Source organism: Glycine soja, chromosome 2 (assembly GCF_004193775.1).
Source record: "Glycine soja cultivar W05 chromosome 2, ASM419377v2, whole genome shotgun sequence".
Lineage (NCBI taxonomy): Eukaryota > Viridiplantae > Streptophyta > Magnoliopsida > Fabales > Fabaceae > Glycine > Glycine soja.
In genome coordinates, this window is record NC_041003.1 from 44,107,254 (window position 1) to 44,124,353 (window position 17,100).

The following is a 17,100-nucleotide window of genomic DNA, read 5'->3' on the forward strand; positions in this document are numbered from 1 at the left end:
GTTCGCGGTTGTATTTCTTGCTTAGCTAACTTTTGTTGCTTCTGTTTTGGTGTTTAAGGAAAGGAGCTATTTCTTTGCTTAAATAAAGTTGTAACAACTATCTTAACAGAGATTGGTAGACACTTCATGACTGTGAAGTATTCAAAGTTACCTTTTATTGTTGAATCCACACTATACACAGTGTGTATGTTTCTGACTTGGGCAAGCTTGTTGGAATGTGCCTTCTTGTTCTATTTCCCCAATTCTCTTGACAATTTTTCATGTACAATTGTACATGAATTGTTATGTTATGCTATTCTTCTTCCGTTGTTAGTGCATACTATTAGTATGCTCTTTATCTTTCATTGTTTGAGGTTCTGATAGAGAATTAGTTATAAGGATAGTTTGGTGGTTGAAGGAAAAAGAAAAGAAGAAGAGGTCGTGGGTTCAAAATTTAAATTCCTCTACTAACAAAAACTAACAAATTATTAACTTAAATTTGTCTTTCTGGTTTAGGAAATTGGCTAGTTATATGAGTTCAATCAAGACATTGAGCATGCTAAATCATCTTTAGCTGAACTGTTTGTTCAATTAAGATGATGAGACATTTAGAGTATCGGTTTCCATTTCAAGCCTCTCAAAATTTTTATTCTTTAAAAATTACAAGTAATGGTGTAAGTTTTTTGTCGCCAAGCTAACTAAACTTATTATAGATAATTCACCTTCAGGTAGTAAGCTTATAGTGGAATTTATGAATTGCAAACTTCATAAACACCATCATTCACATTTGTACAGAATGATTCAAATTTCTTTCTTTCATTGATTTCCTTTTTTATACTAGAAGATTTGTGCATTCTATATTGTGTCACATATTCGAATGAGGAGGGTGTTAAGCACCGTATTTAAAAAACATAATCCGTATGAAATTGGAACTTGGGCAGGACTTCCATTTCTAGGTATTTGGCAATATACTGGTAGGTTATTTCCGTTGGATGAACACTGTCCCAGAATACATATTTTGAAGGGTCTTCACATATTGGTGTGAATTCATTACACAATGGAGCTACTTCAAATAAGCCGGTTCCACAACACCCTTTACTCGTTTCCTTGAAACCTGTATGATAAAATGTCAGAAGAGTACATAATAATTGAATTTAAGCCACAGCCATAATATACTCAATAAATATAGCTCACCATATTTTTCTGGTTGATTGATGAGGTTATTCAATGGGTCATACACATTTGTATAAACAACCCTGCTTCCAGGAAGCATTGCTTGTATCTTAAGCAATTGCCGTGCTAATTTTCGATTGTAGAGCTTCGCATCTGAATTCTCATCCTCTTCACATTTCCGATCCTTTAAACTTACAGACTTTGTTGTTATTTGAATGGGTATGCAACCAATGGAAGGAAGCCCACTGACAGCAAATTTTCTACATCCAAGGTCGTATAGTTCCTAGAATTTTTTAACACAAAGGACATGTTAACCTTTATATATTGGTGGTTATAGTTGTGTATCTACACAGCTTTGGAATTGAGCCTTTCCTAAGTCATAATAACTATGATTAACGAGTCCTTGAGCACTTAGGTTTCTATTAACCAACTACTAAATACGCATTGGTTGTTCATATCTGAAAGAAAAAACATGTACATATAGACATGCAAAATACACATTGCCTATTTACTTATTACCTATATATTTTTCACTTATAATTTTTTTTAATTACCAAGAAAAAAAATGTTAAGTTATAATATAATTCAAAATTTATAATAAATGACTTTTGTTTACCTTAATGAAGATTTGAAGCCTACTTTGCACATAATCTTGGTATCCATCAATGTTGAACTCCAATTTTCTAGTGGGAATGTCATAAAAATTGAAGAGAAAGTCATTAGTTCCTGCACTAATAATAACCAAAGCATCTCTAAGTATTCGTTTAGCTTCATTTTCCCCTGCAATGTGCTTGAGCCTTGCTACATAAACTTTGAAGTATTCAATTTGCTTTGACAACGCTATGGCTCCAGTTAAAGCCGTGGTCAAATCATCAAAACCTGATCCCCCAGACGCGAAGCTAACACCTGTTAGAAGTTCTTCATCTGAGAGATTTGGATCAAGGAAAGGAGGGACAGTGTCTTTGAGGTTCAACATAGAGGCAATGAAGTCAGGAACCAGTTTTCCATTAGAAAATCTACCAGTAGGCATGTGACCAGGGAAATCCTTACCATAAGGCAAATGATTTCCCTTGGCTAAAGTGTTGATGTAGTTGTTATTGCCTGTGTCTACCGTTGAATCGCCGAAGACTAGAATGGATAAGAACTTGGTTCTCATCAGGTCATTGCTAATGCTTGTTGTGACAACAACAAAGGTGCAAAAGTGCATCAAAATGATGAAGTAGATTGTATAAGCCATTAGTAGAACTTTTTCATAAGTGGTAAGATAACACTTCAGTTACCATATTATATATAGTGGATGTTAAGAAGAAACGTGTTGATTTCTTTCAACTTTAAACTTGTAAATTGCAAGTGAACTGTATTCAAGAAATCAAAAACGTGAGAACGATGCCAAGATAACCATTTTAGGTAAGTGAAAACAACATATAGGAATTTTCCTGAATTTGATTGAGCTAAGTATATCATCAAGAGAAATGGTGGAGAGGGGAGAACAATCTTTTTTTGTCCATGAAGAAATGAAACATTGTAGGTTCCATTTAGATGTGGGATTATTCTTCCTACACCTAACATATTTTAAAAAATTTCAACTTTATTCTTTTTTACTTTTTATTTTTTTCGTATAGCCTATAGATTCACAATTCATATGGACCATACGAATTACCAATCCATAAAGTCAATCCATATGGGTCCATACAAATTAGCAATCTGTATGGATCCATATGAATTAAATATACATTAGAAATTAATTGTTACAAAATTTATTATGTAAACTTATATATGTATTAAATATATATTAAAAATTTTAGTATTATATATAACGATGTTAATTATTTTTTAACATAATTAGCTTATTATCTCAGTTGATTAAAGTGTAATACTAATAACGCAAAAGTCATAACTTCGAGGCATGTATGGACCATTAATTTTAAATTATTTCATAAAACATATTTTTAACAATTTGTATGGGGCCATACGGATTTCCAATCCGTTATACGAAGAAAAGAAAAAAGAAAGGAACAAAGAAGTAAAAAAGAGTAAAGTTAAAATTTTTAAAAATATATTGGGTGTAAAAAACAATTTGTTGGGTGTAGAAAGAATAACCTTTGAGACTCAAGCCAAGTTTGAGCCCAAAGTGAAAGAAAAAGTACCCATAGTTAATGCGATGGAATTTCTATCCTCACCTCTAAATTGCTATTTTCGTCACATGTGTGGTGACAACTTGTGAAGTTTCAAAACTATCCTTACAACAAAAATATGCTTTCGTTGAACTACTATACATCAAAATCATATTTTTGCTGTGAATTATAGGGACAAGAGAAAAATTAAATAACAAAAATATGATTGTGTAGAACTATTATACAACTGAATTATTTCGGTTGTTTAATTTTATTCCAAAAACATGGGTCATTAATTTTAAATTATTTCGTAAAACATATTTTTAACAATTCATATGAGTCATACAGATTGTCAATCTGATCCATACAGATTAACCTTACAAATTTTCAATCTGTTATACGAAGAAAAGAAAAAAGCAAGGAACAAAGAAGAAGTAAAAAATAATAAAGTTAATTTTTTTAAAATATGTTAGGTGTAGAAGAAATGTTTTTGGGTGTAAGAAAAATAAACTTAAATGTGACACTAAAGTGGTTTGAACCCAAAGTGAAAGAAAAAGTACCCATAGTTATGCAATGGAATTTCTATCCTCACCTCTAAAATTTATATTTTCACCACATGTGTGGTGACAACTTTTTAAAGTTCCAAAAATATGCTTTGGTTGAACTATTATACAATAAAATCATTTTTTTTAATTATAGGGACAAGAGAAAAATTAAATAACAAAAATATGATTTTGTTAAACTATTATATAGCTGAATTATTTTGGTTGTTTAATTTTATTCCCCTATAATTCACGAAGAAACATATTCTGTTGTATTATTATAAAACAAAATCATATTTTTCGTTATACTGTTTGACTCACATCCTTCAAATTTTATTTAAATACTACATCACACAATCAATATATAACAATGGTCAAAATGTGTAACAATTAAACAACCTTTTCAATCAATATTTGAGGACTAAAATCAATATACATATCATTTTCTATCAAAGGAGTGGATTTAATTTTCATAAAGAATGTTCCACGCTAAATGTAATTTTTTTTTATTAAAGTAAGATTATGTTTCACAAAATTAACTTAAAAGTTAACAAGTTTGAAATTGAAAAACTAAAGTATTAAATTATAAATATTTGATAAAATTAGTTATTCAAGTAGCTGAAAATGTTAAATGAAAAAAAAAATCATTTTTTAAAAGAATAATAAAAAAAATTTGATAAATACATTAAAGGTAAAAAAGGAAGAAAATATAAAAGTTAGAAGACAACATTTTTAAAAACATTACTTGAAGTAATATTTTAAAAAAATTTAAAAACTACTAAAAAAGAATATTTATATAATTATCAAATAAATTTTTCAGCTAGTTTAAAAAAGTTAAAAACTAACTTAAATGACTTACCAAATATAATCTAAATGTAGCTTGTTATTCTATCGTGACCCCGTGAAACCATTTCATAGAAGTTCATTGATATACTCTTTTTATAAAAGCAAATAACTTCAATTCTTGAATAATTAATATCACTTTTGCTTCTATTGTAACAAAAGATTCTCTTTTATGTGGAAAAGGTATGCATCAATAATTATGATTTTGCGTATGGATAATTTCTCAATATCTTGTTCATTTCCCAACAATTTTTTTTCTTTTTGCGATGGTAAAAAGAAACATGCTTTTTTGAAGAATATGTGACTTTTCCATTATTACTATAATGTTTTAACCAACTAAACTAATAAACCAATTATGTTAAAAAATAATTAACGTCACTATATATAACTCTAAAATTTCTAATGTATATTTAATACACATACAAGTTTACATAATAAATTTTGTAACAATTAATTTTTATCTAATAATGTAAAAAAGTTAATAATAATTTTGATCTAATAATATTTTTTACATATATAAATTTCTGATATTTTTTTACATACAGATTGCATATAAATTGTGAGGTTCATACGAATTGTCAATCTGTAGACTATATGAAGAAAAAAAAGGAAGGAAGAAGAAAAAATAAAAAAAAATTAAGTTAAATTTTTTTAAAATATATTGAATGTAGAAGAAATTTAAATAACCTAAACCAAAGTAGAACTACAAATCTTACTCGTACAAGTTTTGGAATATCAAAGAAAAAAACGTACACGAAGGTCACGCACAAAGCAAATCTTAACATGGGTCGGGTTGAAAAATAACCACAAGGGACTGACCCAATAAAAGGGTCCAGTCAACGATCTTCAATCTTTTCAACCAGTTCAAGATTTGGACGGTGCTGGAAATCAAGCCATGCTTACTCTAGATACCAAGAGGCAAGAGATTGATATTTCACCAAATGGGGTTATTTTCTAATATTTCACGAATTTATGAATTATTGATTGGTCATTACAAAATCAGAAAAACGTCTATGAACAGACTTCTCTTCCTTTATGAATTCGTTGTTTTTGAAATAATAATAATATGTTTGAAATATAATATTTTATATTACTAAAATTCACATAAATTATATAATTTATAAAATGATACTCGTCGCTTCATTTAAATTTCGTTTGTCTTACTTTAATTCTTACCAGTTTGCACATTGGCCTATAACTACTCTTACCAGTTTAATATTCAATTTAAATTTTAAGTTAATTCAAGTTACTTCAAAAGTTCATTGGCCCTACAAATTAAATATTGTGCGCGTGTAGTAAATAATTGATATAACACTACTTTTATAAAATTATAGATGTAGACTTCTCTCGTCCTTCAGAATTCAGCTGTGGAAATTGGAATAGCAATGAAATGGAGACCCATTTTGATTGAAAATTTTAAAATACATACATATGACGGTAGTTTGAGTTAATATCTTGCTAAATTCAGCGAGAGATCAATGAGAGAAAAAATTACAAAATTCTTGTAGTTTGAGTTTTTTTTTTACAAGAAATATGTATTTTAGTAGTACGACATTTTTGCAAAAAATGAAAAAGAAAACACAAAAAAAAAATCTTTTCAATTTAAAATAAAATACTAGATTGAATTGAATGACCATCTAACTTGTACACATTTCCATTCAAAATTTTCTGGTCCATTAATTTGTTGATATTTATTTTTTATTTAATTTTCCAAGACAAAATTTCTTCTTTAGTGACGTATGTTTATATCACCAGCTAACCTAATTGGAAAAATTAAAATTGAATAAATCATCTATATATTATGAAGAGAATATTATTTGAAATAATTTGAAGATCATGACAATCATGAATTCATCATGGTCCCCATTCTCTTATCCAATTGTAGCTTGGGACCTGGGAGATGAGTACATTATTATTATAGGCTGGTCCACATTTTAACTAAAACACTAAATACGTGTATGAGAAAGCTGATTGACTATATGTATATAATTGGGCTGAGGTACAAGCTGGTACGGCGATATATAGCCTAATTAGAGTTAATTTATTGCATTGAAGCAAGCAAATTAATCCCAGTTTGCACTTCAAAATCAAATTGCGTTTTACTGTAAAATTGTAAGTTCAGTTAAAATTACACCGTACGTCTCGTTGATGAAAATGTTTGATATTTGAAACTCGAGACATATTCTAATCTTAAAAGTTTTAACCCTGTTCTTAAGTTTTTCTATTAATAATACGAATTATCAAAAGTAGCTTTGTTTTTGTAAACAAGGAAAGAAAATTTTTGGGTGCCCAGATCAGTGGGATTACTAGTTTGCTGAGAAACTTCATGGCTTGAGTAATAATTTTCAAACTCCAATTATCCTTGGTTCGAAGCCAGAAAAAAAAAATAGATGTGAGATTTTTTCATCTTAACTCAGCTTCAAATTTGATTCTTAAATATACAACTATATTAAATATTTAAAAGAGATCGGGTTTATTATTTAGATTAGATTTTATCATATTAGAATAAACTTGTCTCCATTAAAGGAAATTTTTGTCAAAAATTAGCTAGATACACAGAAAGAGAATAAAATAACCTATTTGTGATGATTTACATTACATTATTGTATTGCATGTGATAAATATTCTCCATGTGTAAGATTGGTTTTTGTACAAGGCTAAAACTGATTAATAATATTGTGCAATTAATCACATATTTTATCCTGCATGTAATTAAATATGCAAAACAGGTTCTTAAAAGCTTTCAAAGCAATTTTCTAGGGTTTAGATATAAATTTTAGACACCCTGCAGGCTTATATCGATCAATTAATTCTTGGGTAAGAGTACTCCCTCTATATTCGTGTGTTTAGTTAACGAGTACCTCTGTAGAGTGCACATTAAAAAAAATTAAAAATAGTGATTTTTTGTCAATTAAATACTTTTAAAAAAAAGCATTAAACGCGTTGTATAATTTATTTTATAAATTAAATACCTATAATTTTTAATTACGCTATATTGTTCAAAATTAACATAATGTGTTCTGGGTATCCAACACTCCGATCGATATATTCCAATTGTTCTTTCCATGACATTTCTTTTAATCGATCTCTATATGTCTTATCATTTATAACGTTCCTTTATTTGCCATCGATCCATGTTCTTTGAGGGTTTCATTAGATGCTAAGTAACTTGGAGATGGAAACGCTTAAATGATCATTGCTTTTCATATTTTTTTTTTGTTAAGCCATTTTTAGAGCATAGGACACCATCGTACATAATATATACTTAAAGATAAGGGTACCTTCCAATTATCGATTCAATCTTTAACTACCTACCTCAGTACGTGAATTTGCTTGTACTAGATGAACATTAATGAGCCAGAACAGGTGGCAATATTAGCGAAGGTAAATTCTACCGTGTCGTAGTTAATTGAAAGGTTTTTAATACTTAATTTTATGAACAAACTAATAATATAATGTTATGTGTATTAATTTAAAAAAACATAATACACTTTATATTCTAGAATAGAAGATCTCTAACTCCAGGAAAAATTTTATTTCAGAACAATAAAAAAACTCAAATAAATATTATCAATTAAATAAAATTAAACTCTTATTTATACAAATTAATTCTAATATATATTCAATTAATAAAACACTAATTTTAAGGAATTAATTTCTATACAATTTGATAACAAAAAACTATTATACATCGATACTATAAAGACTTTTTACATCGTTAATTAATAATTTATTTTTTTACAATAACAATGTATATCAATTAAACTCAATATTTAATAATATAATTTAAGAAATTAAATATATGAAATACCTTAAAATATGTTTAATCTAAAAATATAATTATAATGTTATATTATATTATTACTTTATATTATGCACAATAAATAACTAAATAATAATAATAATATAAATAATAATAACAACCACAATTTATTTTAACCATTGTATCCTTTAACCGATACATCAGTGGAAAGGAATTACAGTTTAATTAAGGTGTAAAAATATTTAATAAAATGTGTGCAACAAAAGATATAAATATTAAAAGTAAAAATATTATACAAGAAATTTTCACAAAGTGTGACATTAAAATATTAACAAATAAACATTGGTATTCAAAATATTAAAGAAAAATTAAAATATTGCATCTAATAAAATGTTTTGGAGACAAAAAAATATTATCAAAGAGTACTATAACATAATTTGCTCAAGTATTATGTCAGCCCATAACTCAAGTGCTCAAGTGACCTTTCAATCAATTTTTTACGATTTAGGTTATGAGGCTTCAAAACCAAATCTAAGGGAAGTAGCATTCTCATTCTATTGTTCACCTATAAACAATTTTTTTCAATCATTTATTAATGGGATATAGTTGTAAAAATTAACAATATAAAATAGTTAACTAAAAATAATATTTAAACTTACTTGTATTCTCTAATCATTTGCACCGATTTGCATCATTCAAGTAGCTACCCAAATACCACAATCATTCCTATTTTATAAAATCACCGATTTTCAACTTGTAATCACTACTCGAAAATAAATTTTTAAAAATATCAACGTTAACATTAGTTTTTAAAAATTAATGTAAATTAAACTACACAATATCATTTTTCTGAAAAATGGATGTTGTTTTCTGTTCACCAACATCGATTTTTCTAAAAAAATTGATGTATGTTTGAATTTTTTTTTTAATTAACAACTATAATTATACATAACATATTTTATCATTCAAAGTTGTGAAAAATCTAAAAATAAACATAAGTCATTCTTGAAAAGAAGTAAATAAAAACTAAATTAAATAAAATTAGAATATTCAATATATTTTATATAATAAATTGTCTATCTATAAAACGATAAGTTGACAAAAAAATTCCTAATAGAAACATTCCAAGCATCACTTCCCACAAAATATATCACCAAGAGTTATAAACAAAAATTTATAGATATTAGTATAGTATAATGTACTTGAATTATAAACAAATTCAAAATAAAATAAAATTAGATGTTGCATCTAATTTGAGTTCTAACTTCCAAATTTTGTGATTGTGCAAAAGTCATCCATTCATAGCAAATTTTTGTAGACTTCCTCCAATAATTATAAACAATCTTACATTTTGTAATCCCTTCCAAATTCATGAGTGAATTCTACGCCTTTCATAAATAAGTACATGGTATTATATATAATATATTACATATTTAAAATTTAAAATAATAATAATAATAATGTTGAGCAATATTATATATTATATAATTTTGAAATAAATATAAAATAAATCAAAACAAAACTATTAATGCACATAAACGTATATTACTGCCCATAAACAACATGTAAAAAGATAGCAACATATAAATGGTTAAAAAAAATCAAATATACCAATAAAGATAAAAAAAAAAAGTGGTACTTAATTGATATGTAAAAAGCAAAATAAAACAATTTCATAATATAAAAATTAAATTTCCTAGAATTTGCAACGGTTTTTAAAATATATTACTATCTTATTTTTAAAATATTTGACAAATAAAATAAATAAAAATATGACGGTACCAAACCCGTCAATTATAAACGGCACCGAAGCAAGCACCTATGGCTATTAGCGAATCCCTTCGACGGAAGCCAGAATTATTCATATAAACTTTTATAATTAATTAATAATATGCATTTTGTGTATAATATAAATATTTCAAAACTTAGATGAATTTTAAAAATATAAGTTTAAAATATTAATAAATAAAAATATAATAAGTTTAAATATACTTATAAAATATAAAATATTCAAAATAATTAAAATGTACATAATTAATTTAAAAGAATAAATTTTAAAATTAGAAAATTAAGAATAAAATGTAGATTTTAAATCAAGATAAATTAATAAATTAAGTAAAAAAAGTGCTTAACATTATATTAAAAATAAATTACTTTGTATCAAAATATATAATAAGCATACTTATCTATATCTATCACGAAATATATGCTTTTCACCCTGCAACCCGCGTTTTCATAATGTTCATGTTTTATAGTTTTGTCCGTATTGCAAAAGGGTTAGGCTTTTAAGTTAATCTCCTTTTTGTGTGTTTTTTTTCAACCCTTATTCCTTTGTCTCCTTTTGAGTTCTTGATTCAATGCCAATATTTAAATTTATAACCTGCCCACTATTTCCCATGGTTGCTTCTGGATCGATCAGCATGCATGATTCATCAAGGCCCACGGTTTTATGGGGACTGGTATTTTTGTTTTTTCTGCTTATATTAATATTATTAATTAGTACTGTATATTTTTTGTGTTTATACTTTTTTTAACCGTGATATATTATACACTGTCCTTAGCAGAATAAATTTAGACCGAGGCTATATGAATTGCTGCTTTTCTTATGGTATTTGAGTGGGAGAATAATATGTTTGAGGTATTAAGAGTATGTTAGGGTACACTATAAAAAAATGCTTTTCTAATTAATATTGTTTTTTTAAATGGTACTTTTTATCTTATAAAAACACTTGTTTTTAAAAAAACTTAATTACAAATTTTACCATCCAATTTTTATTATTTTATGAATTTTATCACTTAATTTTTATTTTTGTAAATTTTATCATCTAAATATTTAATTTTTATACATTTTATCACTGCCGATGTTTCACAAGAAAAAATTAAATATAAAATAAAACGATATCGTTTTGTTATCAATATGATGATAAAATTTATAAAAATTTAAAATTTATATGGTAAAATTTACAAAATATTGAAAGTTTGATGGTAAAATTTGTGGAAAAAAAAACTTCAAAGGTACAATCCACAAAATTATAAAAGTTGAGTGATAAAATTCACGAAAATAAAACTTTAGTGATAAAATTTGCAAAATAATAAAAATTGGATGATAAAAATTGTAATTAACTTTTTTTTAAAAAAAGGGTTTTATATAATATAACTATTTCAAAAAAAATTATATATAATCATGGTTATCAAACTCTCTAGTTAACTTGCTAACTCGTACAAGTTTATGAGTCTGTTTATCCTCTCTGAGTTGACTCTTGAGTAAACTATTTTTTTAGTAGACTCTGAGTAGATTCTATAAACTCTGAATAAACTCGGTAAACTCTTGAGTTTATCACTGAGTTAACGAATCAGTAAGTTAACAAAATTAGACCAAAATGTAAGTCATTTTGAGTTGTTTTTTGTCTGTTTAGTGTTCAACATACTTTCATTTGGCGTGTTATTCTCAAATACAAAAATTCTCACATTTAATAATATAATACTCTTGTTCTCTAATAATATCAAATTCTCGATGAGAATGATCTACTATTATTATAACATATGCAAGTTATTATTTGGTAATGATGTATTATTAGACTTGATTATTTAAGTATTGTGAAATTTATGATATACTATTTTGCTTTATTATATTGTTGAAATGTTTAATTGATATTTTATTTATAGATATTTTGTTATTATTTTTATATGAAGTGAACTCTTTCGAGTCTACGAGTTGAGTCCACGAGTCGAGTTTATGGAATTCTCACGAGTTTACATACTCTACTCTACAGTTTGGTAACCTTGTATATAATTCTAAGTACAAATAAATAGATCCCATGCAAACACATGTAGGTGTGTGTATACGCTGAGAGGGAGTCCATTGATAGTAGATGACAAACTTTTGTACTAACACTATTTTATAACCTCCTTTCTTTTTTTATAATTAAACTAAACAAATTATTGGTACAAAGAGCTAATTTTAAGCACAAATTTTACTAAATATTAGAGATACAAATCACCAACCAAAACCAAAGCTGCACAGTAAGCCAAATATCTCAAGTACATAGCAAAGAACTAAACATCTACTGATATATAAGTAAGCACATCTTATAATTACACAGACAAAAATATATACTATCAAGACTCTTAAGAATCTAAAGATGCCTTTGTGACATGGAAGGCAGAGCCAATGTCCTGTTTTTGTGTTCCTTAATCCAAGTGTAGGGGTTCTAAGAAACAAAATGTTGAAGAACCACCTAAAACGTATGTCGATAGCTCACTACTTACATCAATTTGTGTTCCACTTACAATTATAAATCCAAATATAAAAGCTTTTCTGTGATGCTCACTCATCCATCTTGAGAGGAATAATCAAAACCACATCTAGTATTGATCCTTTTTCAAGAATACACCTTAGCCATTTTAACAATGTGATTCACGCCCTTCCTATTTGTTGAAAACATTGTAGATTTTCTAGCCATCCATATTGACTAAACTACTGCAAACCGGTCGACAGTATTTTTTTTTTTTTTTATTATTATGGGAGTCACAATTAAGATGTTCCATACACCGAGCATTATTATGTAATGCTGAACTAATAATATCTTACCAACACAAAACATCATTTCATACCGTTGAGAAAAAATGCTTTAAAAAAACAACGGGACTCGCAGAATACTTGTTTGTTGTAAAAAAATGAGAATAATAAATCTGGATTGTACAATTATATATAAATGATCAAAATTATTATAAGTTGTTTATTATAGTAAAAAAAACCACTTAAAATAGTCATGTGTATTTTTATTTTTATTTTAATCACTCATGTGAATTCTTTTAGACAAATCAAAGTTGAAGTATGTTAGACAAATTGTCTTTCGGCAGGGGATAGTGAAATTTGTACAGCATATATTCACACTTGCTACAAAACAAAATGCTGTAGTGATGAAAAACATGTTAATCATCAGACTTACATATGTTAATATAGCCTTTATCATAAAAATTAATTAACTACTTATATAAAACTATGATCAGTTTAAAATAGCTATCATATCTATACTATTAATTGATTTTTATCAAATAAAGAATGTAGGTAACAGAGACATATATTTGGTGTCTATCCATCTGTAGGAGACTATTTTTTTTTTCTACTTAGAAAAAGAAAAGGATGAGCGAGAATATGTTGAACGTGGGCTTAAATATGTTAGAAATCCCTTAAATATATCCAAATTTAGTAACTGATTTTTTAAATTTTTTTATTTTTTGTTGGGTCTCTAAAACTTCAAAAATTTTGTAGGAGATTCGTGTCGTCCGTTCCCGTCCAAAACGTGATTATGCGTCTATTAGTTGGACACGTTAGCGATACATGTGCGAAATCACGTCAAAGGTATCAATGATATGACGTATCACCTGGATATTTTTTTTAATTTTTATATTTAATTTCAAAAAAAAATTGTCCCCACCCATTTTTTTTTCCCTTCCTTCTTCCCCTCTTCTCTTCTTTCCCCGTTCTTCCTCCTTCTATGGCGATCCCAAAACCCCAAACACCACCTTCGTCCAAGTTGACCCCTCCTTTGTGAAAGTCAACCCAACCACTCAACAACAACAGCTTGAAACCCAAACTCTACACAATCCAAATCCGAAATCCAACACCACCACCACCAACAAGATTTGTGCATGTAATTTGCACATGTCAAACCACACCCAACCCAAACTCGAACCTACAACGTTGGAGCTTGATCTTGCGCCTTTGTCCATGGGTTCGCCTAGCACTAGCAACGGTACTCCACTGAAATGTTCAAGGACTTGGCAGTGGCATCTGAGTCAGTGATGGAAGCCATTGCAAAAAGACAGATTTGAAGGTCGCATAATGGTTTGGGTCACGTGGTGGTTTGGTGAAGGTCATATGGGTAATATGAGGGTGAGTGGGGCGACATTGATGGTAGTTTGGGTCTTGGCTATGTGGAGTTCTAGGGGTGCGCGGGGTGAAGGTTGTTTGGGTGATGGATTGATGCAAGGAGGGAAAAGAGAGAGTTCAGTGGAAATTAAGTTTGGGTTTGGAAAGAGAATTGGGAGATAGAGGAGAAGGAGGAGGTGATGGAGAATTCGCGCATGCGAGCAGAGAACCGACCAAGGAGGGGGGAGGAGGTGGGGAAGGAGGAAGGGAGGATGGTGCCGGTGGAGTCGTGGAAGGAGGGGGAGGTTAGGAAGTCAGTGGACTGTGGCGAGGAGGGTGGTGGAGGAGGAGGAGGAGGAGGTGTTGTCATCGCCATTGACGGTGTAGTTCACGAGTTTGGACGTTGGCGATGTAATTCACGCGTTTGAACATCTAACGTGACTTCATATGTGTATCATTAACGTATCCAATTAACGGAGATGTCATCACGTTTTATATGGAAATAAACGGCATGAATCTCACACAAAATTTTTTAAGTTTTAGGAACCCAACAAAAAATAAAATAAATTCAATAATCGATTACAAAATTTAAATATATTTCAGAAATCTCCAATACATTTAAGCTTTTTTTTCTCTATCACGAAAGGAGATAATACAAGAATGATCTGAAAAATTATTGTGTGCAAGTATCATTATTGTGCGGTTAATTGTAATGTTATTTCAGGAGTATTTTCCTGGTTGCTTCTTCCCTTTCCTTTTGTGGATAAGCTTTTGACTGCGTGTATCAGCAGAGTTAGGGTAAACCGCACATTAAACTCGCGTATTTAAATTTTCCACAACAAAGCTGTTTTCCAGGTAGAAAAAGGTGAAGCAAAAAAGAGGAAGTAGAATGCATAACCAACTTGATAAGGTCTAGTATAGTACGAGTACTAACACACTTTTAACATACTAATTTAAACACTTACATTTTTTAAAAAAACTTATTAAAAATCATAAAAACATGTAGATCTCATTTATTATTTAATGAATCTTAGTAATAATTTTATAATTTTTCATTAACAATAAAATTATTCTACACACTCTTCAATTTACTACACCGCCACCCAATACATATTTTCTCAAAGATAATAGAAGGAACCCACCACTATATAACATGTGAACGTGACTGCGAGAAAAATTGAAAACCACTCTTTGTGCTGGGTAGTTTCGTCAATTTGAATCCACAAGTTCCACAATTATTATTAAATCCACATTTGCATTATTATGATCGTACCTACGGTTCACTTGCTATATAAATACACAAACTCACCCTCCAACCCTTTCATTTCACATAGAACTCCCCAACTCAAAGTCTCCACATTATATTATAGAGCAATAATAATAATAATAATATGGGTAACAGCTTAAGGTGTTGTTTGGCTTGCATTCTTCCGTGTGGAGCCCTAGACTTGATCCGCATAGTGCACTTGAACGGGTACGTGGAAGAAATCACGCGTCCAATCACGGCTGGGGAGGTTCTGAAGGCCAATCCAAACCATGTCTTGAGCAAACCTAGCTCCCAAGGCGTGGTTCGCCGGATTCTGATCCTCGCACCGGAGACCGAGCTCAAGAGAGGAGGCATATACTTCTTGATCCCGGCGGCATCGTTACCGGCGGAGAAAAAGAAAAGACACATGAAACATGTGAAACACGTGAGTGGTAACCACGGTGGTGATGATAGTAGTAATAAGAATGCCGTTATCAAGAAGGTGTCTTCCAAGAAGAGCAACCATGATTTGTCATCATCACAACAACGTGATAATGGGGGCTTTGTAGTTTCTAAGGAGAAGAAATGCTCAGGGCGGGATCGCCGGAGTGGTCGCGGCGGATTGTGGCAGCCTCGGTTGGAGAGCATCTCAGAAGACTAGTTTTTTTCCGGTGGCCGGTGCCGGAATTTGGCTTGCCGGTGGGGACTGGGAACCGAAGGTGGTTCAACACTTGAAATTGTTAAAATATAACATGACTTTTTCTCTCTCAATGTATGCGAGTATCTAAATTTGTGGATATAGAAGAGTTACTCTGCCTTCCATGATTTTTCGATCTTTTTTTTTTGGGTTGAATTAATCAATTTAAACATGCTTGCTTAATACAGATCAAAAAATAAAGGAAAGGAAAATAATCGAGGGATCTATGAATAATACATCAAGTATTCTTTCTCTTTCTCATACATTACAGAGAGAGAAAAAAGGATATTAATTTCATTTTATTTTCTTTTATACATATCTCAAATTTTGAATTTCAAACTAATTTATTTGAAGAGAAATTATCATATAGTTTAATACCATCATATAACTATGGTCTTGATCAATATCTGTGTAATAATACATAACAACTTTTTCAATTTATAAAAAAGAAGATTGATTGGACCATGATGAAGTAGGATCATTTAATAATTTATCGTGTGATGGATGACATTTGAAGAATTTGTGGTTCTTCCTAATGAAAAGTTAAGAGGGAGTTTAATTTGTCTTGCTTTTGGTTAATTAATCTATAAATGCCCCCTAAACAGAAAACATTAATGGTGGCATCATGAATTAGATCCATATTCCAATGATTAAGCCGAATTTTAATTTGGATATTTAATTAGAACATGCACGTTAGCCACCTATGCCCACTCAAGGAATCTATTAAGTAACCAGGAATAAAAGGCTTAGGTTGACATTATTATTTAAATTACTAATTATTTTGTAGTTGGTCTAGATTAAAGCGATATAAGTTCTACTTTCAGGAGATGAGTACAGGTGTACTCGGAGCAAACAAATTAAACAATGT

General features: G+C 29.1%; 2 protein-coding genes across 2 annotated transcripts; one reads left to right on the top strand and one right to left on the bottom strand.

The window, feature by feature from the left end:
• Positions 1–658: 658 nt before the first annotated feature.
• On the bottom strand, positions 659–2,400 carry LOC114396954 (GDSL esterase/lipase At2g30310-like). The gene is made up of 3 exons (XM_028359110.1): positions 1,769–2,400; positions 1,174–1,435; positions 659–1,093 (listed from the first exon to the last, which is right to left on the bottom strand). The coding sequence occupies exons 1-3, from the start codon at positions 2,387–2,389 to the stop codon at positions 882–884; spliced, it is 1,095 nt and encodes a 364-aa protein (XP_028214911.1). The 5' UTR covers positions 2,390–2,400; the 3' UTR covers positions 659–881.
• Positions 2,401–15,601: 13,201 nt separating this feature from the next.
• LOC114396959 lies at positions 15,602–16,360 on the top strand. Its single transcript, XM_028359117.1, has one exon. It carries the CDS (start codon positions 15,681–15,683, stop codon positions 16,194–16,196), a length of 516 nt encoding a protein of 171 aa, XP_028214918.1. The 5' UTR covers positions 15,602–15,680; the 3' UTR covers positions 16,197–16,360.
• The last annotated feature ends 740 nt before the right edge of the window (positions 16,361–17,100 follow it).

Bases quoted from the DNA above. Each gene is read 5' to 3' on its own strand.
- LOC114396954 (XM_028359110.1), bottom strand. From the start codon at position 2,389: ATGGCTTATACAATCTACTTCATCATTTTGATGCACTTTTGCACCTTT. The intron at 1,436-1,768 runs GTAAACAAAAGT...AAAAAATTCTAG, and splicing joins GGCTTCAAATCTTCATTAAG to GAACTATACGACCTTGGATG. The intron at 1,094-1,173 runs GTGAGCTATATT...TTTATCATACAG, and splicing joins CAATCAACCAGAAAAATATG to GTTTCAAGGAAACGAGTAAA.
- LOC114396959 (XM_028359117.1), top strand. From the start codon at position 15,681: ATGGGTAACAGCTTAAGGTGTTGTTTGGCTTGCATTCTTCCGTGTGGA.